General features: G+C 39.2%; 3 protein-coding genes and 1 long non-coding RNA gene across 11 annotated transcripts in view; 2 read left to right on the forward strand and 2 right to left on the reverse strand.

Moving 5' to 3' along the window:
- The window catches only part of LOC119486476, a 47,001-nt gene extending 29,386 nt beyond the window's left edge, over positions 1-17,615 (reverse strand). Inside the window, exons 1-5 of one of the 7 annotated variants that reach the window (XR_005206543.1) lie at positions 17,491-17,610; positions 14,948-15,049; positions 14,526-14,661; positions 14,328-14,437; positions 12,477-12,571 (exon numbers count right to left, since the gene is read on the reverse strand). This is a non-coding gene — a long non-coding RNA (uncharacterized LOC119486476). Of the gene's footprint in view, positions 1-12,476; positions 12,572-14,327; positions 14,438-14,525; positions 14,662-14,806; positions 15,050-16,044; positions 16,136-16,401; positions 16,479-16,762; positions 16,824-17,490 lie in introns of those variants that run through there. The other 6 variants (XR_005206548.1, XR_005206546.1, XR_005206544.1 and 3 more) reach the window with 6 other exon arrangements.
- mafbb (v-maf avian musculoaponeurotic fibrosarcoma oncogene homolog Bb) lies at positions 1,740-3,611 on the reverse strand. Its single transcript, XM_037766608.1, has one exon. It carries the CDS (start codon positions 3,359-3,361, stop codon positions 2,351-2,353), a length of 1,011 nt encoding a protein of 336 aa, XP_037622536.1. The 5' UTR covers positions 3,362-3,611; the 3' UTR covers positions 1,740-2,350.
- si:dkeyp-97e7.9 (DEP domain-containing mTOR-interacting protein) lies at positions 10,147-14,927 on the forward strand. Its single transcript, XM_037766596.1, has 9 exons — positions 10,147-10,656; positions 10,745-10,923; positions 11,053-11,176; positions 11,768-11,946; positions 12,138-12,356; positions 12,446-12,580; positions 13,024-13,094; positions 14,344-14,448; positions 14,545-14,927. The coding sequence occupies exons 1-9, from the start codon at positions 10,574-10,576 to the stop codon at positions 14,668-14,670; spliced, it is 1,221 nt and encodes a 406-aa protein (XP_037622524.1). The 5' UTR covers positions 10,147-10,573; the 3' UTR covers positions 14,671-14,927.
- Positions 16,990-24,236, forward strand: adnpa (activity-dependent neuroprotector homeobox a). Of its 2 annotated transcripts, XM_037766573.1 has the most exons (5): positions 16,990-17,329; positions 20,185-20,297; positions 21,124-21,216; positions 21,307-23,553; positions 23,602-24,236. In XM_037766573.1, exons 2-5 carry the CDS (start codon positions 20,190-20,192, stop codon positions 23,782-23,784), a joined length of 2,631 nt encoding a protein of 876 aa, XP_037622501.1. In that variant the 5' UTR covers positions 16,990-17,329; positions 20,185-20,189; the 3' UTR covers positions 23,785-24,236. The 2 variants fall into 2 exon arrangements, with proteins under 2 accessions (XP_037622501.1, XP_037622493.1); XM_037766565.1 differs by having other exon boundaries at positions 16,993-17,329; positions 21,307-24,236.
- Positions 24,237-25,120: the final 884 nt, after the last annotated feature.

The following is a 25,120-nucleotide window of genomic DNA, read 5'->3' on the forward strand; positions in this document are numbered from 1 at the left end:
ATTGCACCCAATTTTCTCCAACATTGCATGTGCAAATACACACTTAAGGTTGTTCAATCTAAATCTATTTTGGAAGGTTATAGTTTATGTTAAGGTTTAATATTTCACCTGATTATGTCATTTACAAATTACATCAAGACGTGTAAAATTATATTTATTGGAGACAAAACAAATGAACAAAGAAATTTAACTGAACTAATTTAATAACAAAAATTCTTCAATAATAATTGACGTTGAGTTTTTCTCTCTGCACAGCAGTCATCTGAGTAGGTTTACTGTTAATGGCTATATTTACGAGTCCACTTTTAAAATAGAAGAAAATTGAACTGTGCCTGTAAACAAAGTCGTATGCCGTATATAAGAAGCCACTGATTAATGAGCCCCTCCCAATAACATTACAATATAGGAGGAGCATTATTCATTGCCATAACCATCTGGTTATTTTCTGCTACATCCTTGATGTTCACCAACGCACTCATCTACGTCATGTACTCCCCGTGCAGCGAGCCGACCTTCAGGGATTAGGCCTGTTTTCAGAAGGAAAGTGTTTTTGCACCTGTGGTGTGATTTTAGAGCTGCTGTCCCTCAACAGACCAGTGAGGTCAAAAACCGTCAGGGGTCACACATGAAAAGAGAACCTGGTTTCCAGGCTAAAGGGTGGTGCCGTTAACGGAGCCACCTGCCCGGCTCGATTCTCATAGAGAGGGGGGGGTAATGGTGAGAAAGTCTCCTCTGATGGTGAAAAACAGTCTTTTCAGCACACAGGCCATCACAGAGATTATGAACTCAATTTACAATGTGACCACTTATCACACATTATCACAATGGCCTTGGAACTATTACGGTCATCCAAATATTTTTGTAGTCCTGAACTGAGAGCGATCTGTTGTCAGGAAATTTGCTGGACGATTTCAAAATGTAACAGGACAGACAAAAAAGAAAAAAAAAACAAAGTGAAAAAATTCCTCCGGAGCCGGCCGGAGGAGCGGCAAGCAGTGTGTGTGTGCCGAGGTTGTTGTTTTCTCTCTTCCTCTGTTAACGAATGCAATGAGGAAGAGAGCAGAGGGGAAGCCTGATTTCCACTCCATTTTATCTGTGCCCCACAGCCCCTGCCAGGCAGCCCCCTGTGCTCTCACATGCCGGGGTCCCACAGGAAGCAGCGCTCCACGAAGGGCAAAGGTCACGGAAGGGGAGAAAGCCACTCGTCCTTTCATTCACCAGCAAACCAACAAATACACAACACCGTGGCTGTTACTGCTCTCCTTCCTTTGGCCGTCTTATAATAATAATAATAATAATATGATAATGAAGTAACACGACTTCCTCAAAATGCACACTGTGAATATATTTAAAAAACGTATACTCTTAATTTTAGAGTAGAAAGTTGCAGTGGAAGCAGTTTTTGTGCTCGTCGTCTTTGCATCTACGCTGCAAATAAATTTGTCAATTTACTTTCACATTTATATATATTATTATTATATACCGTCTCAAAGACTTCAATACCTTCGTTTTATGTAGTGTGCACAGATGTTGTGTTGTTTGAATTTCCTTTTATGGATTTAGGAATATAAAAGCTTGTGTATATTGAGAGTATGATATTTAAAAATGTTGTAATAGCTCTCATAAGAATACCAAATACAAGACTAATACTTATATGGTGTATTAGAAACTAAGAAAATTGTGCATGTGAGGTAAATATTATTTGTGGGATAGTAAATCTATCAGCAGATGAGACACAATTTTTAAAAAGTCACAATAGGTTTATTGATCGATAGCAAATTAAAAACAATAGTGGATGAATAACAATTTGCATAAATCATATATTATCTTAAAAAGAAAAGCAAATACGGAACACATCTGTCCAGCAGAATCAGCTTCATAAAAAAAATAAGAAATGTCGTATCTAGCATAATTCTTCTTCTCGGTATTGTTTTTTCTAATTTTAAAAAGGAAACACAAAATATAATTTGAGCTACAAAAAACTAAGCAAAGCAAAAAAAAAATCACCAAGATTGAGGAGTAACTGAAGCAGAAAGCATTAAAGTTGTGTATTAATAAAAAGGGAATATTCTCTGATTTCAAGTATCTCCTTTCAGACAAAATACAGATACGCCTGTATAAAATAAAAACATCTCATACATGTCCTGCATGCATGCTTCATTGTAATTTTTCCATTAATAACTTGTTGCCTAATTGTTATCTATTACAATTATTTGAGTGATATCCTTAAGTCCATTATTAATTACAACTTGATGGATCCATGGGGCTGTTTTTGTTTAAAGATGCAATGCAAGTTGTCAACATAATGCCTCCCCATGGAAAAAGAAGAATCAGTTCTGCAGGAACAAAGTCACATTAAATACTCGGGTGAGGAAGGGTTGTCACTGGTAGACCCGGTTTCGTGGTAACAGTTCGCACCGGACAGCTTCTCGCATTTCTGTTTGTATGCATCCCTCTCTCGCATCAGCCTGTTCAGTTCATGTTTCAGCGTCTCGACCTGTGACACCAGGCTGGTCTTTTCGTGCTCCAAAACGTGCTTCTGCTGGACGCGCTTGTAGCGGCAGGACTGTGCGTAACCGCGGTTTTTCAGGGTCCGGCGCTTCTGCTTCAGACGCATCACCTCGTCCTTGCCGAGGCCTCGGAGGAGCCGGTTGAGCTCCCTGACGGACATGGACACCAGCTGGTCGTCCGAGAAGTGCTCGTCGGAGTTGGAGCGCCTGTCATGGTGGCGGCTGTGCAGGATCTGGTCGTCTTCGTCCGGAGACAGAGGAGACTCGCACCCGATGTCGTCTTTGATATAGGGGTCTTGACAGAGGCCGTGCATGTCGGGGTGACCCGGGTGCCCTGGGAGCCCCGGCAGCCCTGGATAGTGCTGCACCGGCTCTGCGAGGTGGCCATAAGCTTCATACTCAGCTTGGAAAGGTGGCGGTGCAGGATGGTGTCCGTGCGGACCAGATGGGAGTCCCTGCTGCGCCGTGGCTCCGATCAGGGCCTCCATCGCGTCCTCCGGTGTCAGCCCAAAAGCCTGCGGGTACATCTGCTGCGGGTAACCCCCGTTCCCGGTGTTGGGTATCCAGAACCCGTCGCTCGGGTTGTTTCTCTGATCGCTCGGGTTCAGGTTCGGAGAGGCCGGTACCGAGTTGCAAGGTGTGCTGCCAGGAGTGGTGGAGGAGACGGAGTCCGGTCTCTGGTGGTCCGGTACCGGTCTCTGGAGCTGCTGCTGGCTGCACGGCCCCCCTATGAAGGAGGAGCGGTCCAGACCCTGCAGAGCCTCCTTCTTCACGCCGAACTTCATTAAGTCGAAGTCGCTGACGAAATCCATGTTGTTCTTCTGCAGATGTGAGTGCGCCTCGGCGGTCATTTTCTCTGCGAGTGTCCACAAAGCTTATTTCATACAGTCAGCAGAAAAAGAAAAGCGCGCTTACTTTCTGAAAAAAAGGGCAGATAATAATCCAAAACTTTGATTTCAGCAACAAAAAAACACGCCTCCGAGCTTCTTGTGCAACCTGGTTGAACTCTCTGCACCTCGCAGCCTGTTTTTGGCTTTACGCACTGAATCACTGGATGTCTGGATGTCCACAGATGAAGCAGCCGGCGGACTGGACGCACCTCTGCCTGCTCAGGAGAAGCGCACTTTCTTCATAAAGCTGCATTGGCATGATGTCACGCCTCTCAGGCTACACCTCCACGCTGCTGTCCAATCAAAACACGCTGAGCAAGGAGATTTGCATAAAAGCTGCTACGAGTCTCTCTATCCACCTCCCATCCTCCACAACGAGCTGGTCGTGATGATCATTTGACCAAAACCTATAAATGTCTGCACAGCAGCACGTTACCTTCTGCAATGTGTTTTTCTCCCCCTCTATTTTACATTTAAAGGCCTTTTTTTATCCCCACAGGAGTGTTTAGATTTATCACAGTGTGGTCAAATACCTTCACACCCACTGATCTATAGGCAGGACTTCTATTGTTTATCAAGCTAAACATATGGGATCACTCTTCAAATATATATTAATATAATTTTATTTCAGCTTTAATTTGGTTTCTAATTATGTCTGAATTTGAGGTGATTTAATACAATGTTGTCACGACTGCCTAGTTTTACTTCACAACAACAAAAAGGAGGCTGCAAGACAATTCATTTGACCCTATTGTGCTCTTTGGTTAGTAAGCAGGGAAACACTGACACCTTGTGGCCACTAGACGACACTACACAGGTCACAATCTCAATTGTATTTCTGTGTCTGTAAGCTTAGGCTCGTGTTTTATATATAAATTAACAAATTGAGTGTTTTCTTCACTCCTTGGTTGTAAGCCAAAAAATAATTTTGGTAGATCAGGTCAGATGAAAACCTTTTAGAAACTATCATCACATAATAACAGGGATATATCACCTGTGTTTTACTATATATATATATTAGGGCTTTCAATTGATTAAAATATTTAATTGACCAAAACCTATAAATGTCTGCACAGCAGCACGTTACCTTCTGCAATGTGTTTTTTTCCCCTCCATTTTACATTTAAAGGCCTATTTTATCCCCAAAGGAGTGTTTAGATTTATCACATTGTGGTCAAATACCTTCACACCCACACTGCTCTATAGGCAGGACTTCTATTGTTTATCAAGCTAAACATATGGGATCACTTTCAAATATATATTTGACTAGACGACACTGCACAAGTCCACAATCTCAATATCCACTCTGAAGTCTGAACCATTATATGCATAAACTGTGTCTGTAAACTGAGGCTCGTATTTTATATGTAAATTATCAAATTGAGTGTTTTGTTCACTCCTTGGTTGCAAGCCAAAAATTCATTTTGTTAGATCAAATCAGATGAAAACAATTTAGAAACCATCATCACATAACAGGGATCTAATGACCTTACCTCCTGCAATGTGTTTTTTCTCCCTGTTTTACTTGTCCTCTATTTTACATTTAAAGGCCTATTTTATCCCCAAAGGAGTGTTTAGATTTATCACAGTGTGGTCAAATACCTTCACACCCAGACTGGTCCATAGGCAGGACTTCTATTGTTTATCAAGCTAAACATATGGGATCACTCTTCAAATAATATATTAATATAATTTTATTTCAGCTTTAATTTGGTTTCTAATTATGTCTGAATTTGAGGTGATTTAATACATGTTGTTACGACTGCCTAATTTCACTTCACAACAACGAAAAGGAAAAAGGAGACAGCCTGCAAGACAATTCATTTGACCCTATTGTGGTCGCTGTGCTCTTTGGTTAGTAAGCAGGGAAACACTGACACCTTGTGGCTACTAGACGACACCGCACAAGTCCCCAATCTCAATATCCACTCTGAGCTCTGAAGTAATCACACATTTTAACTGTTCAAAATGTACCTTACAGGGAGATTTGTCAAGTATTTAATACTCTTATCAACATGAGAGTGGGCAAATATGCTGCTTTATGCAAATGTATGTATATATTTATTACTGGAAATCAATTAACAACACAAAACAATGACAGATATTGATCCAGAAACCCTCACAGGTACTGCATTTAGTATAAAACAATATGCTCGAATCATAACATGGCAAACTGCAGCCCAACAGTCAACAACAGCTGTCAGTGTGTCAGTGTGCTGACTTGACTATGACTTGACCCAAACTGCATGTGATTATCATAAAGTGGGCATGTCTGTAAAGGGGAGACTCGTGGGTACCCATAGAACCCATCTTCATTCACATATCTTGAGGTCAGAGGTCAAGGGACCCTTTTGAACATGGTTGTGCCAGTTTTTCCTCGCCAAAAGTTAGCATAAGTTTGGAGCGTTATTTAACCTCCTTTTCAACAAGCTCAAATGACATCGTTGGTACCAACGAATTCCTTAGGTTTCTAAACTGAGCCCTTTACCACCTAAAAATCACAAGTTGTGTTAATTGGTTGAAGCAATCAGTGGCGTTGAAACGAATATGCATTAATGCGTTAACTTTGACAGCCTTATATATATATCAAATCAACTACAGCAGTTTGGTTCCCAAACTTTTCCTTAATGGACTTCTTTTTCTATCATTGAGTAAACTGATGACTCCTTGCTAAGTGATATATTTTATGGATAATTCATATTATATTCAATGTATAACAATAACGGTACAGAACAACTAATAAACTGTACAATTAATCCAAATAGTGAATGCAATAACTGCAGGACGTTTTGTTTAAAACCAGCAATTCAGATAAATTTTGAGCAGATTATTTCCTGTGAATATTGAATCAGAGATTAGTTATTTTTAGGGACTTTAAATACAATTGTCTGTATTGTGTTTTTTTCTTTAAACATTCATACATACTTAATAGGCTTTGTATTCTTCTCCCTAACACTTGGCCATTATTCTTTTAGCTCTTTGGTTGTTTTAACTGCATACTTTTCTAATGCAGGACGAGGCTGTTTAGCAGAGAGGGAAGGCTCTGTAAATATAACTTGTGTTTCAGGTCCTCACTATGCCCTTATCCTGTTTATATCTTAAATAATAATCCAAACTTTAAAAACAACAATTTTATTTAGTTTTCTACACAGAAATGAATGAAATGCTGAGATATAGGCCAACTGTATATTATTTTTAAAAGTCGTCTTATGCCCCTTAAAATCCAGAAGGCCTCGTGACCCCCAAGAAGCTCTGGTGACCCCTAGTGGGGGTGGGCTGGTACTGTGAACTACAGCACCAACTACAGTACACAATCCAGTAACTATTTAACCTTAGATATCCCTCATGTACGCACTCAGAAACACTGTTGGCAGAACTGGTTTCAGGTACTCTGCACCTTTTAAATGCAACAAATTGCAAACTGCCTTCAAACTAAAGTCTTGCATTCCTCTTGGATATTTTAAAGCTTTATTATCTGATGTTTTTTTTTATGATTCTTGTAACTCTGTTTATTGTGTAGTTGTGCTGTTTCTGTTTTGCTGATTGTGTTCTTGTGAATGTTTCTTGTTCTCAAGTCTCTCTTAGAAGAGATATCCTAATCTCAATGAGATTGCCTGATTAATTAAAGATTAAATAAAAAATTAATTACAGGCTCCATCACTCTTGTTTTGAAAGTTACAATGCTAGGAAGTCATTCTCTTGTAGGATTACTGCAAATATGAGTTTCAATGTTTGTTATCAGCTTTATGCTGGAGGAAACGTGGAATGACTGGAGATCATTCACATATCGTCTGGGACTGTCCAGTACTGCAGGAATTTTGGCAAAGATATAAAACAAAAAATGTAAAAAAAATGATGAAAAATGCTATCCTAATGGATCCTGTGTTGTTTTTCCTCCACCTCAACATGCAACGGGCAAAGACCAAAGATATATGCTATGTATACTTCTACCATGGTTGATCAAAAAATGAAAGCTGTAAACTGGAGGAAAGTGTTTTCGCCGACACAAACCCAATGGACTCAGAGACTGAAACAGGTACACACAATGGAATGAGATGACAGCAAAATTGAAGATGAAGATGGACATCTTTCTACAAAGATGGACTCCAGTTATGTTGTACTGGACTGTCTACGTGTTAGGATGTGGACATATGTACTCGGAAAATACCCTCTGTCAAGGACTGTTCGACAGTGTTATACGTTGTATGATACTGACATTGAAAATTAAATGAAACTTACATTTTTTTTATAAAAAGTATTGCGCAAATATGGAACATGTGCACACAGAGCTCAAAGTATCTGCGGAAGGGCCCTTAGACACTTCATTCATTTTAGGGCTGCCCCCTTTTATTCAGTCAGTCGACTAATCGGTCATTTTGGTCTTTGTCGACTAAGATTTCTTTCGTCAATTAGTCGTTTTTTTTCCCTTTGAATGACTTATTTCTAAGAAAGCCCATCAGAAACCTATGAGCACATCTCTGGTAAACACAAGATTTAAAGTGGAGCTTTTGTGTGATTCTTTGTAGAGAAACTTTTAACAGATCTGTGGATTAAATTAACTAATCAATTGGTAAAATCATGTGTGTTATACTAAGAATTTCTTTGCTCTGTCCTAGAGCCTGATTTTACAGTAGGACGAGCCTCAACCCGACAGCCAGAGAAGAGCAAGGCATCTCACCAGAAATCCCGAGCCCCCCCTGACAACGGCTCAGTAACATCTCTGACACATTAAACACATGGCATGTTGCAGGATGTGCTGTCTGATTCGGAGATGTCAGCCCTAACGGGACACATCTGCGCAGGATGTCAAAGGGTTAAGTGACAGTTCCTGCCCTGAGATGACCCTCTCAGCCAGGCACTGCTTACTCTAAAGATAGTGAAAGCTTCACTGACAAGACGGAGGACTCGAGCCAAAACCAATAGAAAGTGCTGTCTGAGAACGCAGAGGCATTGTTTCACTCGGTTTCAGTTGCTGGGAATAAAGGAAAAGAGGAGACAGTGTGACGGAGACAAAGATGGCTCAGGAAAACATATTAGGATTTATGTCAGCATTGCAGACTGACAGTATGTGGTATAACTTCTGCTAATGATAGGATGCTACTAACAACCTAAGTGCACATCCCCAGCGGACATATTTAGCCACAAAAACACATGCTTTAAAACCTCCTGAAAACATTTCATTTCTACACACAAATATAATCGACAATAACCCATCATAGCATCAAAATCTCTTGAAAACAAGGCTTCACTTATTTTCATCCGAGAACTGAGATCATTACGCGGACATGGATATTAATTTGATATTAACCCACCTACAAAAACTCCCAATCATGTAGCTTTTTTATAAGTAGGCAGGATTTATATGCTGCCTGAGAGGCTGGAAGCTACAGATGCCTTCACATCCCGAGACCCATTTTACATGACCTGTGTTGCCATTGATTACGAAACCGATGCAGAAACCACAGTTAACAGTAGACAAGGGCTGCGGTCACTTTTCCCAACTGCTTTTCCTTGACCTCGATGGAAAATGTCCTGAGGTCAAGGAAAGATGTGAAGGAGAATTCATTCATTCAAGGACTTATATAACCACGGTGCTCAGAGAACCCGACTGCACTTACACTAGGCTCCGTAATTGCAACGGCGGCGGATATTACTGATGCAGTTGGTGCCGTGGTGAAACTACAATGTTCCGATGATGGACTACAAAAGGCGCATGTTCGCCCCCCCGTGCGTTGTTAAACAGGTCTTTCAGTGACAGAGTCCTTCACACGTGGTGTGTGAAAGAGAGATAAACCGCTGGTCCTTCTGCTGCTGGAACACTTTACATCAACATATAATAAAGAATTATTATAAGTCTGTAAAAGAGGGTTTAATTTATATATATATATCTATATATATATATATATATATAACCTTTATTTATATATACCCAATGTGGACAACCAGTGACAAATATTACTTCATTACCAAGGTTTAAATAAAAAAAGGAATAGCCTATAGGCTACCTGTCACAAATGTTTATATGATAAATATTGAGTTATTTTTTGAGTTATGGTGAAGTATTAGAACCATTAAATTAATTTCAAATTAATTTCTTCCTATTCTATTTCGGACGTAATATCTATTTATGTTGATTATTTGTTTATTGGCAGTTTGCCATATTTATACTGTTCATTATATTTGTTACTTTTTTTTATTTTTTACTTATTTGTTACTTGTTTGAAATAAATAAATAAAAATACAGTGAAACTACATGGTTGTCACTGTCCACTCATATTTATCAACATGAATCCCATTAGTATATGACTGTATGGAAATAATATGCAGGATAAGCATATTGTTGGTTTTCATGAACGGCAGAAGGGTGCGTCGCTTTAAATATTGCGGACGCAAGGAATTGTGGGACGTTATTGTCTCCTTTCCTTTGGTAAAGGATGGTCCAGTGTATCCTATGCTAAAGGAGATGAGAAAGGAAACATTCAGAGAATTTGAACAGCTCTTATCATGGCTGCTACTGAGATGCTTCTGGGTCATTTCCCTCAGTTAGGAACCTTCCTAAGCAAAAAAAGACTTTTCAAACGCAGCCAAGCACGGTCACTAGCTTTCTTTTCTGTTGCCAGACAACCATATGGCGACCTTTAAAAAGTGACCCGATTCAAGTTCATCCAACGCTAACAGGCGTACACATAACGGTGTGTCTTCACGGAAGCTGTAACATCCATAGTCACCACAGAAAATCCAGGGTTTTATCTGTTTAGTGTTGAAGAACACAGCCTGAATCACAACATCCATTAACTGGCTGTAGCTGGCTGATTATAGCACCATGAAGGCGATTAGCAAAGGGGTTATCATGTGGGTATCAACAGTCGTTCACTTGTTTCTCTAAAAACATATTAAATAAAATGTGACTGCTGGACAAGTCAAAGATGTCAACAAGAAAACTAGTGATAGCTTCATGAGATAAATGTCAACACCGGACAGTTTTCTTTTGGTTTCTGTCTGTGGCATCCTGACAGAACTGTACCATGTCTTTGTCTCCCTTTCCGTCTGTATACACAACATCTTTCCCACACGGCAATGGGGTTCTGTGTGTTTCAATGACTATTTTGTAAACACAAAGGGCCATAACTAAAAAGGTAGCTTCACTTACCCTCCAGTCCACACATAACAAACATGGAGCGAACAAGTAGCATCAGGAGAAAAGCCATGGCCAGACAACATAAAGGAGAAGTCATGATTGCTGGAGAACAACTCAGGTATGAAGAGAGAGAGAGCGGAGGGAAATATGACATGTCTATGATCAGGCTTATTAAGGTTGAACATGTGGCTGATTTGAATTTCAAGGTTGAGACTACACGACGGAAAGCTGATCAAGGACCGACGCTACCACCTGCGCACGTATCCGAACTGCTTTGTGGCACATGAACTTATAGACTGGATGGTGAGCCATAAGGAGGCTCCAGACCGAGCAACAGCTATCTGCCTCATGCAGCACCTCATGGATCATGACATTGTTCACCATGGTAGGAAGGACGCAACAACACACCTATCTATACCTTCTGTACAAATAAAACTAAAATGTTATTGTCGCTTTATTTAGAGAGCTACTAATTTCAAAACTTATTAGAAACTGTATGTTGTCTTTTCTTAAGTCTGTGACAAGAGGTCAGTATTGAAGGATGCCAAACTGCTGTACCGTTTCCGCAAGGATGACGGCACATTTCCCTTCAATACAGAGGTGAAAATCTTCATGCGAGGCCAACGACTCTTTGAACAGTAAGAGCTGCTGTTTGTTTTTTGTGCTGGGACTCTCTTATTTGACCTTGATGTGTACTGTCAACTACAGTTGTGATCGCATACACACCAACATGATTAAAGCTGTAGTAGACAGATTGGAGCAAATATGATTTTAAAAAAAGCTACTTTTATAAAACGGTCACTATATCCTGACAGTAGAGGATGAAACAGGTAATCTGAAAAAAATCATGTGCCTCTGTGTCCTCCGGTGCTCCTAATGGCATCTGCAGGATTTAACAGACTGGAGGAAAACAACCAATCAGAGCCGAGCTGGAGTCTGCCGTCTCTGAGCAGCTGTCAATCACTCACCAACTCTGATCATATAGTCAAACTAGGCAGCGCTGATCAAATATGAATCAATATTCTGTTACTGTAATGCCTATTTCTCACCTCAAATATTTTCAGAAACATCTTGTAGTGTACTGTTTAGCTGTAAAAAGAGAAAGTTTGTGACCTGTCCGATACATGTTGGTAACTTTGTCTGTTCAAATGCTCCTTTGCAGCAGTTTTTTAAAAGTCATTTTCATGTCATGACGCATCTGATCTGTGTTTTCGTTTCTGTTTCTTCAGTCTCATAGGGGAAAAGAACACCATCCTGCAGCTGAGAGAGGAGCATGGCGTTGCATATCGGCGCTCCTTTCCTGGCTGCCAGTTGATTGACTGGCTCCTTCAGAACGGAGAGGCAGAGAGCCGCCGTCGGGGACTGGAGCTGTGCCGCGCATTGCAGGAGCATGGCATCATTCAGCACGGTGAGGGGAGTCCTCAAATGCCCTTTGATGTACGGCACCAATGAATGAATGAGCGGGCTGCCTGTCAGTGGCTGCTGGCAGTGGGTGGCCAGCTGGGACATTTGCAATCTAAAGCAAGTACACTCATCCATTTCCATTAATTCTAAAACGTGTTGTTTTGTGCCATCTCTCTCTCCCACTCCTATCACTAGTGGCAAAGAAGCATGAGTTCTTTGACAGTGGACTGCTCTATCAGTTCTGCATCAATTTCCGCCGCAGACGCCGCCTGTCTGAATTGTTGCATGAAAGTGAACAAGATGACGACAAAGACGAAGGTGTGGCCGTGTCGACACACGACGACAACCATCCTGATAGCCCATTTGTTCTGCGCAAAAACCCACCTCAAGAGGGCAACAGTGCTTTCAAATCTGGTAAAAAAATAATTATCTGCCCGTTTTTGCTCTTTATACACCTTGTTGTGAATGCTAATTATCACATTTTACTACTGATTTAATAACAGTAGGGTCAAGTAAAGATCTGAAACAAGTTACCAGTGGGTGTCGAAGCAGCTTGAACTCCCTTCAGCTTCACTCTGCTGGGTTTCCACCTCTCGTCCAGCTGTCTTCAACTTCAGTGAGAACCAATCCTAGATCAGGCAAGATTGTGATTCATATTCATGTGACAAATGTTTCAAAATAGACAAAGTATTTGGTATATTGAGGTCTAGGGCTGCACAATTAATTGAATTTTTATCAAAATCGCAACATGGCCTACTGCAATTTTCAAATCGCAGCAGGTACAATTGTTTTTTAAAAGGTGAAATTTGTGTCAAAATACCATTTTAAATTAAATATTGTGGTGCTGCAGATGGCCTGGCCTAAACATCATATTCTACAGACTTAAGAAAACATCTTTGTTTGGTACAGATCTCTGCACAAATTACACCATAATCATTTTAATATGCTTTTTTAATGAAAATGAGAATAATTAAGTAAAAATGATCATTCTCTCTAATATTGCAACTCATACCGCAATTGCAACATCAATCAAAATATATTGTAAAATGGTGAATGTTGAAATGTTTGAACACTTTTACAGTACTAAGAAGACATTATACATGTGAAGAGTTATTGGCGCCAGGGGCACCTTTCATCAAGAGAGTGTTGACGGTGAGTTTATTGAATTAATCGTGGATATTTAAGAGCTAATATTCACAGCATCTGTAGGATTTTAACAACATTAATTCAGTATAACCTGAACAAAGGTCTAAAAGTGGATAAGTAAAGCTTGTATCTGTGATGCTAGTAACAAAACTAAAGTACGATCCCAACCAACTTTATTGTCTTTCAGAGGCGGTAGCAGGTTCAGTTTTAAAGCTAGAATGAAGGTACTGATATGTAATGAAACTAGAAAACCTAGTGAATCCATTGGTACCATGTCATGCTAGTGATGCATGTTGGGAAGGAGGTTAAATAATGCTTCAATGTTAGGCTAAATTTTGGTGAGGAAATTTGGCATAGCCATTTTCAAAGGGGTCCCTTGACCTCTGACCTCCAGATATGTGAATGAAAATGGGTTCTATGGGTACCCACGAGTCTCCCCTTTACAGACATGCCCACTTTATAATAATCACATGCAGTTTGGGGAAGAAAAAACATGCAGTATTTTGAATGCAGTATAAAGTGTTATTTTCACCTATTCCCAAAAGTATGGGTTTGAATATTTCTGCATACTGGGGTCCCTAAACAGTCTTGGAATTACATAAATTGGATTTTACTGGAAAGCTGAGACTCTTGTGTGATGATGTCAGTCACCATAGTATCCATTTCATTGTATTGAGACCATTTTTTAAAAACTTGACCTCACTGTATAAAATGACCTGTGGTGACCTCTAGGATAATCACAGCCTCATGAAACTTTAAAGCCACAAACTACAGACCTAAAGCATTCAGGGGATGGATGGCTTTCCTAGATAGATTGACAATAATGGGGTTTCTGAGCAGTTTCCAGAACAGAAGTGCTCACCATCTTATTGCCGAAAAAAATGCAATTCATGCAGAAGTCTCAAAATGTCAAAAGTTTTTGATACCAAATCACAGTATAGCTTTTTCTATGGTCATGGTGTCTTATTGTGGTATTTTGGAAGGATAAATTATAATTTTTTATCAATTGAGTGGTAAAAAAACTAAAATTCATTTTCAGGTTCCCAGCTTTCAGATGATGTACGCCACCTCTATGTGACATCTACTGTTGACCTGCTATCTCCCTGAAAGACCCTCTGTAGCCACCTAAAAAAAACAAAAAACGGGTCTATTGTGGGTCTCAGAGGGTTCAAATGGAAACTTACAAGACTTGACTATATCGATTTAATTAAATTACTTGTAATGTGTAATTTAACTCACCTTCCTGCCATCACAGGTGATAGGAGATGACCTGGGCTGGGGCTTTGTTGTCAGAGGCATGGCCCCCTGTTACGTGCAGGCCGTTGACCCTGGAAGCCCTGCAACCGCTGCTGGAGTTAAGGTTAGATATATATGTTACACACATGGCACTGAAAACAGCACACATTTGATTCTGAAACAAAAATAAGACCTATGCACCTCTTATCATCTTCTTTAGGTGCGTCAGTTTGTGTGCCAGGTGAATGGACAGTGTGTCCTCTACCTGGACTACAGGACAGTCTCCAGACTGGTGATGACTGGGCCTCGCACTGCTGTAGTGGAGGTTATGGAACCGCTGGAATGACAACAACAACTGTTTCGGACACAACTATTTGCTGTAACTGAAATGCAATATCATGAAATGTATTAAATTATAGACTAATATGGCCAGAGAGTCCATGCCATGTGCTCATTCCTGATGGGAAGAATCAATCAATTACCATGGTTACCTTGCAGTAGGAGTAACTTAAGGTAGACTACAGTACAAATGGTTGTATTTTCATGAACCTGAGCAATAAATGTTAGCTTTGTATGACTGATAATAAAACATTATTACTGATGCAATCATAATGAATACTAACTTTTGGCCATCCAGCCCCTGCCCCAGCTTCTTCTGCTTCTTCTTTGGTGTTTATTGGCAGTTGGCAAACCATCTTAGAGGTGCATTACCGCCACCATCTGGACTGGAGTGTGGAACAAGAGATTGTGCAGAAACAAAATATAAATAAATAAATAAAAAATAAAAAAAAATAACAATAATAATAATAATGATGAAAACCCTAGATTCATTTAACTAAATCAGTTTCTCTTAAAAACTGAATAATTCCACAGAATATGTTATCTGCTGTATTCCCCAATAGACCTGAAAATGAAAAGTCCTGATGTTTTGCCTTCCTTAGCGACTGTAAAAGGTGATTCCTCTGGATACTGTAATTCCTGCAGTGTATCAGTAAATATTCGACAGTTTCTGGTTGATTACAATATGTGCATTTCCCAGTTGGGTGCTTGCCTATTCTATATAATGTGTGGTTAAGACCTGTATATCCCCCTGCTCCAGCTCCCTGCTCCAGCTCAGAGTCCATATGCCATGTGCTCATTCCTGAGGGGAAGAATCAATCACTTACCATGGTTACCTTGCAGCAAGAGTAACTTTAGGTAAACTACAGTACAAAAGGGTTGTGTTTGCATGAACCTGAGCAATAAATGTTAGCTTTTTAATGACTGAAAATAAAACTGATGAGACCACAATGAATACAAAATGTTGGCCATCCAGCTCAGAGTCCATATGCTCATTCCTGATGGGAAGAACCAATCAATTACCATGGTTACCTTGCAGTAAGAGTAACTTTAGGTAAACTACAGTACAAAGGCTTGTGTTTGCATGAACCTGAGCAATAAATGTTAGCTTTTTATGACTGAAAATAAAACATACTGATGCAACCACAATGAATAGGAACGTTTGGCCATGCATCCAGCTCCAGCTCCCTGCTCCAGCCATGGATGTATTAAAAGAAAAAAGTATTTACAGACGTATTCAATGTGGTCTTTCCAAGATAAAAGATGATCTATCATTACGCCCAATATATATATTGGATTTTTTCTTTATGAGGGTGGCCAGAGAGTCCATGCCATGTGCTCATTCCTATGAGGGGAAGAATCAATCAATTACCATGGTAACCTTGCAGCAGGAGTAACTTTAGGTAAACTGCACTACGAAGGGTTGTGTTTGCATGAACCTGAGCAATACATTTGGGCTTTTTAATGACTGAAAATAAAACTGATGACCCCACATGAATAGGAACGTTTGGCCATCCAGCCCATGCATCCAGCTCCAGCTCCCTGCTCCAGCCATGGATGTATTAAAAGAAAAAAGTATTTTCAATGTGATCTTTCCAAGATAAAAGACGATCTATCATTACGCCCAAATATGTATATGAAAATACATGCTGGATTTTTTCTTTATGAGGGTGGCCAGAGAGTCCATGCCATGTGCTCATTCCTATGAGGGGAAGAATCAATCAATTACCATGGTTACCTTGCAGCAAGAGTAACTTTAGGTAAACTGCACTACAAAGGGTTGTGTTTTCATGAACCTGAGCAATAAATGTTAGCTTTTTATGACTGAAAATAAAACATTATACTGATGCAACCACAATGAATAGGAACGTTTGGCCATCCAGCCCATGCATCCAGCTCCAGCTCCGTGCTCCAGCCATGGATGTATTAAAAGAAAAAAGTATTTACAGACAAATTCAATGTGGTCTTTCCAAGATAAAAGATGATCTATCATTACGCCCAATATATATATTGGATTTTTTCTTTATGAGGGTGGCCAGAGAGTCCATGCCATGTGCTCATTTCTATGAGGGGAAGAATCAATCAATTACCATGGTTACCTTGCAGCAGGAGTAACTTTAGGTAAACTGCACTACATAGGGTTGTGTTTTCATGAACCTGAGCAATAAATGTTAGCTTTTTAATGACTGAAAATAAAACTGATGACCCCACATGAATAGGAACTTTAGCCCATGGACCCAGCTCCCTCAGCTCCAGCTCCCTCTGGACCCAGCTCCCTCTGGACCCAGCTCCCTCAGCTCCTCTGCTCCAGCTACGACTTCCGTCTTTTTGTCGTCGCCATTTTGGATCGAGAGTTGCCTCAGTAGAACCAGATAACGGGCTAACAACCGGTTACAAGTCCTGTCATTACCCAGAGCACACCGAGTTGTAGTTTTCATGAGCTGTGCACCTCTCTACCTCCGTCCTGCCTTCCCTTCTTCCTCCAGCTAGAAGCAGCTGCGGCAGAGCAGATGTAAGAGCTAACTAGCTAGCTTAGTTAGCATTAGCTAGCTAGTGGAGGTTAGCATCAGCACCGGCTCCGAGGAGAGCGAAGCATCAACCAGCAGCCAGCCGTCTTCTGTTAGACGTTAATGTAGTGGGCAGATAGTCCACACACGGATCACAAGGTGAGTTAAACACAGCTATTCTATTTAACAGTTAACATGAGGGATTAAATAAGCTAGCTTTGAAGCTAACTAGCTAACTGCCCATGAGAGCGGGCTAACGCACTAGCTCATAATGCTAACAACATGTGCAGGATAACTGTGATTACATACTATCCACATACATGTTAGAGACGTGCTGCAGCGAGGGAAGGTCACAGAGCTGCTGTGTGTTCAGTGTGTCTGATTAAACACTAACACAGCTAGTGATGGAAGCTAACAGCATGCTGAGACGCTGCTGGGCCCAACAACCTGAAGTATTGAACAAAGATCATGAAACATCACTACTTAATAACATTCACAGCGATTTAATGAAAGGGCGTGTCTCCTGTTAGTGAACTCCAATGATGGTGGTAATCATTGATTTAACTATAGTGTAAAACATATGAAATAATTAGCTTGCTGTGCAGATTTAAGCCTACATTAAACTAATAATGATAGTGGTAATCATTGATTTAACTATAGTGTAAAACATGAAATAATATTGATTTAACTATAGTGTAAAACATGAACTAATAAGCTGTTTTATTTTCATAATGATGAAAATAATCATTAATTAATTATCAATAATAATAATCAATAATTATTGTTTTAACTATAGTGTAAAACATATGAAATAAATAACTTGCTGTGCAGATTTAAGCCTACATTAAACTAATAATGATGGTGGTAATCATTGATTTAACTATAGTGTAAAACATGAAATAATATTGATTTAACTATAGTGTAAAACATGAACTAATAAGCTGTTTTATTTTCATAATGATGAAAATAATCATTAATTAATTATCAATAATAATAATCAATAATTATTGTTTTAACTATAGTGTAAAACATGAAATAAATAACTTGCTGTGCAGATTTAAGCCTACATTAAACTAATAATGATGGTGGTAATCATTGATTTAACTATAGTGTAAAACATGAAATAATATTGATTTAACTATAGTGTAATACATAAACTAATAAGCTGTTTTATTTCCATAATGATGGTGGTAATCATTGATTTAACTATAGTGTAAAACATAAACTAATAAGCTGTTTTATTTCCATAATGATGGTGGTAATCATTGATTTAACTATAGTGTAAAACATGAAATAATATTGATTTAACTATAGTGTAATACATAAACTAATAAGCTGTTTTATTTCCATAATGATGGTGGTAATCATTGATTTTAACTATAGTGTAAAACATGTGAAATAATTAGCTTGCTGTGCAGATTTAAGCCTACATTAAACTAATAAGATGTTTTATTTTCATAATGATAGTGGTAATCATTGATTTAACTATAGTGTAAAACATAAACTAATAAGCTGTTTTATTTTCATAATGATGAAAATAATCATTAATTAATTATCAATAATAATAATCAATAATTATTGATTTAACTATAGTGTAAAACATGAAATAATATTGATTTAACTGTAGTGTAAAACATGTGAAATAATTAGCTTGCTGTGCAGATTTAAGCCTACATTAAACTAATAAGATGTTTTATTTTCATAATGATGGTGGTAATCATTGATTTTAACTATAGTGGAGCAGTTCAATTAACCTATTTTAAAACATTCTCAGGTCCATTCTTACTCAACCCATCAATCTCTAGATCTTCATCCTCCTAAATTCCTAAATCAACTGTGTAGCAGACAGTTTTACGAAAATAGATGGTGAATCGAAAATTTGCTCCAAAATGTTCAGAGTAGAGAAGCTCCACAAGCTACTTCCTGCTGGACAAACATTGGTCATAAACAAAATAAATTCAAAGCTCACTAAGTTGTATCTTTCGATAATATTACAATAGTGGTATGAGATTTGTTTTTTTTGTCTAGTGCTTTAAGAGCTTGTTTAAAGAATAGAGCCAGGCCTCGCATACTGCAAAACAGTACAAAGTGCAGGTGATTATGATGATTTTTATACATATCCATATAGTCTTGGGATGTATGCATAACCAGTTTTGTCCCTAGTATATAATTTATGAGCATAAGGAATGACAATCAACGAGGTAAGTTTATTTCACAAACTCCACATTCTTACTATTTATGATATCAATATTTCTCAAATATGTGTTTTTCATTCATAAGACACTTTCTGTTGAAGGGAATATTCCTGAGCAGTTCAATTAACCTATTTTAAAACAAATTCTCAGGTCCATTCTTACTCAACCCGTCAATCTCTAGATCTTCATCCTCCCAAATTCCTCATTAGTAGAGGTCAATTTTCGATAAGATTTAGGGGAACAAAATTATGGAGTAGCTTTTCACACCTATCAATAAACTGTTCATCAGTCAAATGTTTCAAAAGTCGCTTAAAGGGTCATTTAATTGCTGTTTTGTTATTGCTTCTCCCCCATGTTGTCCATGTATCTGTTTTTCTTTTTTCTTTTTTCCCACTCACAATGTTGTTTGAAGAAGTCTTTATAGATATTTAAATCAATATCCTCCTCACAAACACTAACCATACACTTCCACGCAACACACACATGCACACACACATGTCTTTTTTTATATATTTACTGTATTGTTATTGTTGTTATTATATATATCTTGTCCTAATTGTTTTGTTATCACTATTATGTAGTCATATTATTTCTTTATATTAATCTTGTCTCTAGGTGGAGGCTTCAGATAAGCCCAGTGTTTTGTTTTTTTACTCTTCCTGCACTGTATATTATTCATTTATTTTTTTGTTATATTATATAGTCTTAAATTGTGCAAAACAAATAAACACATTTAAAACATATTAAATAATTAGATTGCTGTGCAGATTTAAGCCTACATCAAACTAATAATAAGCTGTTTATTTTCTGTTTTTTCAGGAGAGATGTATCAACTTCCGGTGAATAACCTTCCAAGAATCAGGAGAGCTAGGAAACAAGTGAAAAGAGCTCTTGAAGACATTGGCCTGGAGTACTGCAAGGAGGCTGTGGAGGTGAGTTTATTTAAGTTGCAGGTTGTGGGTAGAAACTCAAAAATTAAATGTGGAGGTTATGGAGGTTATAGATGATTTTCATCAGGGATGCACCGATACCGGATCAAGCATTGGTGACAATGGGGCCCATCATTAATTCTATGTTTATATACATAATACACTGGAATTTTAATTCCTGTTTAAGTTTTGACCAATTTGTTGCTGCATTAAAATGGTTAACACTTGAATTGTAATTCCTGTTAATTTTTAAGATTTTTTTTTGCCAAGTCATTGTTATACAATTTTATTATTTTAATAATAAATAACAATTCACTAAATTTAAAACACTATTTATTTGTTACATTTTGTTTTACAAAGTTAGGAAAGCATGGTTTAAGCCTGATGTTGCCTCATAGAAGAATGATCCCAGTCACTTTCACACAGTGAGGCATAAAGCTTATCAATCAAACACTGGTATCGGATCGGTACTCGGTATCGACTGATACCCAAAGCCCAGGAATCAATATCGGTATCGGGACTGAAAAAGTCAGATCGGTGCATCCCTAATTTTCATTCATATTTCAAAAGATAGTTGCAGGTGTGTATTTTGAATCTCTCTGACAGTCTTAAATGTCTATTTAGAAAATGTTTTTATCTCAAATGTGAGGGCAATTAAAGGCAACTTAAATCTATGCCGACTCAGAGGACTTTGTCCAAAGCCAGCGTGGCTAATAATTACAAAGTATTGTATGCGGTCACTGTCAAACATGCCTGGTTTTATGTAAACTACTTATTATTATGTATATTATAACAAATATGCCTTGATCTTTTCAAAATCTTTCCACAGGAGTTCAAAGACTTTTGCCCTGATGAGCAGTATGTAAAGAGCAGTCTTTGCCTTGATATCTGCTCATGGGATCCATCATACTCTAAAACACAGGTAAATCTTACTTCTATCACCAAGGCTTTTTCAAATGCTAATGCACAAATCACCATATTTGTCTCATTGTTTTTTCCCGATGTCTTTTAGGAATACCGATCGAAGCCATTTTGCTGCACAGAGTGCCCATTTTCTTCCAAATACTACTCAGGCTACAAGAATCACTTCCGCAATGTACACAGGAAAATCTTTGATAGTAAAATTCTGCTCAACTGTCCGTACTGCACGTTCACTGCAAGCAAGAGAATTTTGGAGACGCATGTTAAAATATTCCACATACCCAGCTCACCACGGCAGAATTATGCAAACGCACAGGGAGCTGCACTGGCCAAAAAGGACAAATCTTATCTTGATAGGGTCAGACAGGGAGGTGGTGTGGAGAAACCAATGTACTTTTGCAAAAAATGCTCGTTCCGGGACAGTCTCTACAATGTTGTGAGAAGGCACATCTACAGGGAACATTTTCAGCATATTGTCTCACCATATTTTGCTATGGTTCCTGAATCATCTGTCAAAAATGGTGCTAGTTCTGTCAATGGCAACAACATCCTCTGTAAACGCTGCCAGTTTTCCACCCGCAGCTATGAGGCTCTAGTGCAGCATGTTGTAGAGTACCACGAGCGCATTGGTGCTCAAGTAACCACCATGATTGGACATGCTAATATTCTTGTCTCCAGGCCTCAGTCAGTGCCACCACCTTCTCAGAAGGCCCCTCTGCTCATTAGGGGGCACAAGCTTAGAACTGACCCCATAGCACAACCAGTAATTGGCTATTTAAAGCCACAGGCCTCTGTTGTTAAACATCAGTCCATCATAGCCAGTAAGGTGCGTATCGCCATTCCTGGCAAAAGCATCGTGGCTGAAAATAATTCTGCTGGTGTAAACACAGCGCAGACACAGAAGTGGAAGATATGTACAGTTTGCAATGAGCTTTTTCCTGAAAACCTCTATAATGCTCATTTTGAGAACGCACACAAGGCAAAGAGAGTGTGGGCACTGGCCAAGTACATCATGAAAATCCACAACTTCACCAGCAAGTGTTTGCTTTGCAATCGCTATCTGCCCAGCGACACACTGCTTAACCACATGCTAATCCACGGGCTCACCTGTCCACAGTGCCACTCGGCTTTCCACAATGTTGAGAAAATCATCGAGCACGTGGCTCAGACTCACCCCGATGACTTTGTTGGACCCCCCGGTGCGTCACCTCTGACCTTTGATCTCACCCTTAAACAAGATAAGTCCTGCAACGTACAGCTTGTTGTGCTCACGTTTAACATGAAGGAATCTATCAATGGTCAAGATCAGTCTGCATCTGGTCAGAATAGTGTTCCACCTCTGGTCAAAGTAACCGCTCCCAGAATCATTGAAAAGAAAAGTGATTCACATGCTAGAAGTTTGCCCATACTGCCTCACAAGACTGAGGTTGGGAAGACTCTGTGTCCGCTGTGCTTCACCATCCTCAAAGGTCCCATCTCTGATGCTTTGGCCATGCATCTGAGGGAGCGACACCAAGTGCTCCAAACAATGCATCCTGTCGAAAAAAAGATGACATACAAGTGCATTCATTGCCTTGGAGTGTACACCAGTAACATGGTGGCCTCCACAATAACGCTGCATCTTGTGCAGTGCAGGGCTGTTGGTAGGACCCAGGCAAACCAAGGCTTCAAGTCTGCTTTGACTCTCAACTCATCCGGGGCTTGCTTCATCAAGAGGCAGCCACCGATGCAGGCCATGTCCAACCCCAAGAAGATGAAACTGAGCAAGGACTCAAAGTTTTCCTCCGCAGCCGTTGGAAATCAGTCCGAATCTGTTACCCTTGCTCTGGATCCCAGAAGCTATGAGCACAAGACATACGAGGCCAGGAAAAGTTTCCTGACGTCCTATTTCAACCGACGACCATACCTTACTCCTCAGGAAGAGGAGAAGCTGTCTGCAAGTCTGTGGCTCTGGAAATCTGACATCGCCAGTCACTTTGCCACCAAGCGAAGGATGTGCGAGAGACAATGTGAGGGCAAGAAACTGTCTGTGCTGCTCGGCTTTGACATGCACGCTCTGAAGAAAGTGAAGCATGACTTGATATTTGTGGAGAGCAAGACTGTTGGCACCTCAGCGGGGAGATCTGGAGGCCTCAAGTCTGGCACACCAAGCACAGACCAAAACAAGCAGGTTGAGACAATAAACTGTACCTTAAAACTCAGTACATGCACAGAGACCATTTCCATCGACTCAGACAGCGAACCAGAAACGGAGGAGAGACCTACTGAGAATGGGAATGTTGACACAAACCAAGACGAGAATGTAACACCTGAGGAGCCAGCGAACCTGACAGAGGAGGAGCCAGCGATCCTGACAGACGAGGAGCCAGCGATCCTGACAGACGAGGAGCCAGCGATCCTGACAGACGAGGAGCCAGCGATCCTGACAGACGAGGAGCCAGCGATCCTGACAGACGAGGAGCCAGCGATCCTGACAGACGAGATGGAACCTTTGAACACGGATGATGCCCCTACAGAGAACGAGAGCTCTTTGCAAGATGGGGAATCAAATGCTTTGATGATCTGTTAGTGTCCCTGCTTAGCAGTGTGCCTTGGTTGAGAAACGGTGTATAAAGTAATACTAAGACACAAAAAAACAGGTCTACAGACAAGTTATAAATCACACATATTTGGTCAAATGGCATGGGTGACTAAAACTCTTCAATTCCAGATCCTTGTTACCAGTGCTGGAAAGAAGGAAAACATTACATTAGTGCATAAATATATGGCATATGTAAGTGACATTGTATATATTTTAGCCATTTCTTTGTTAGTTTATTCATATGATCTGTGTTATTCACCTTTAACTGTCACAAGAGTTATGAAATGCCTACTTCCCCCACTTCCATTTTTTTTCGGTGACAAAGAACTGTATCATATTGTCATTCACATTTAGAACGTGTAGGATATGCTAATCGCTTATGTACATGTTTTAATAAATATGTTTGTTTAATAAAACCTTGAATTCTTTTCCTACACCAATCACTCAGTCTGATAATTATCTTTTGTGCTGGGTCTTATGAAAATAGCCATTTAACAATATTATGTACAGATCATAACGGAGCTTTAAAAGTTAAATAGAGCAGCAATATAGGTTCTCAGGAAGGTTTGATTCCTAATCTCAACAGGAAAGTAACAGAAGATAAGCCTAAATCTCACTTTTTAGTTGGATAACTATACGTTGTGGTTAGAGGGAGAGAAAATTATATAAAAGGTTTTGTGAATACATGCTTTTGTAAAAGTAAAATTATGTTAAGTGGTCAACTAGAGGTCATACATTACTGAACTTTTTAGAATCAGGTTTATTTTGCAATAATAAAAATAAAATGTCTATATACAAGTCAAGGGTTCTGGAAGTTGTAAACAATACAAAAAGTGCAAATAAATAAATATACTGGATATGTGCAGTATGTTCATGTGAAGATGTCTGTGAGTAGGATTTACTGTGGCAGATATGTACATATTACAAAAAATGTGCATTAAAGACTTAGTTATAATCTAAATGTGCATTAAGGACTAAATCATAATTTATAACAGCAGCAGCGAATATTTTTATTTATTTTATTCACCACATTAAGCATTAAAGTACACATGCTTTAAAAAAGCTTTATTTGCAAAATGAGGTACAACAATGGTAAAACATGGCAAACGTTTTACAAGCTAGGGGACTCCATTAAGTTAATTTTACACTAAAGTAAATAAAATATATTATGTAGAGAACATAAAGCTTTGAAAGTTAAATAGAGCAGCAAAATAAGTTTTTTGGGAGGTTTGATTCCTAATCTCAACAGGAAAGTAACAAGATAAGCCTAAATCTCACTTTTTAGTTCGATAACTTTATACGTTGTGGTTAGAGGGAGAGAAAA

This window comes from Sebastes umbrosus, chromosome 1, assembly GCF_015220745.1.
Source record: "Sebastes umbrosus isolate fSebUmb1 chromosome 1, fSebUmb1.pri, whole genome shotgun sequence".
Classification (NCBI taxonomy): domain Eukaryota; kingdom Metazoa; phylum Chordata; class Actinopteri; order Perciformes; family Sebastidae; genus Sebastes; species Sebastes umbrosus.

What these genes read in the sequence shown, in the direction of transcription:
- mafbb (XM_037766608.1), bottom strand. Translation starts at nt 3,361, where the DNA reads ATGACCGCCGAGGCGCACTCACATCTGCAGAAGAACAACATGGATTTC.
- si:dkeyp-97e7.9 (XM_037766596.1), top strand. Translation starts at nt 10,574, where the DNA reads ATGGAGCGAACAAGTAGCATCAGGAGAAAAGCCATGGCCAGACAACAT. An exon ending in GCATGGCATCATTCAGCACG is followed by an intron (nt 11,947 to 12,137) that starts GTGAGGGGAGTC and finishes TCCTATCACTAG; the next exon opens with TGGCAAAGAAGCATGAGTTC. An exon ending in CAACAGTGCTTTCAAATCTG is followed by an intron (nt 12,357 to 12,445) that starts GTAAAAAAATAA and finishes ATTTAATAACAG; the next exon opens with TAGGGTCAAGTAAAGATCTG.
- adnpa (XM_037766565.1), top strand. Translation starts at nt 20,190, where the DNA reads ATGTATCAACTTCCGGTGAATAACCTTCCAAGAATCAGGAGAGCTAGG. An exon ending in ACTGCAAGGAGGCTGTGGAG is followed by an intron (nt 20,298 to 21,123) that starts GTGAGTTTATTT and finishes ATCTTTCCACAG; the next exon opens with GAGTTCAAAGACTTTTGCCC. An exon ending in CATCATACTCTAAAACACAG is followed by an intron (nt 21,217 to 21,306) that starts GTAAATCTTACT and finishes GATGTCTTTTAG; the next exon opens with GAATACCGATCGAAGCCATT.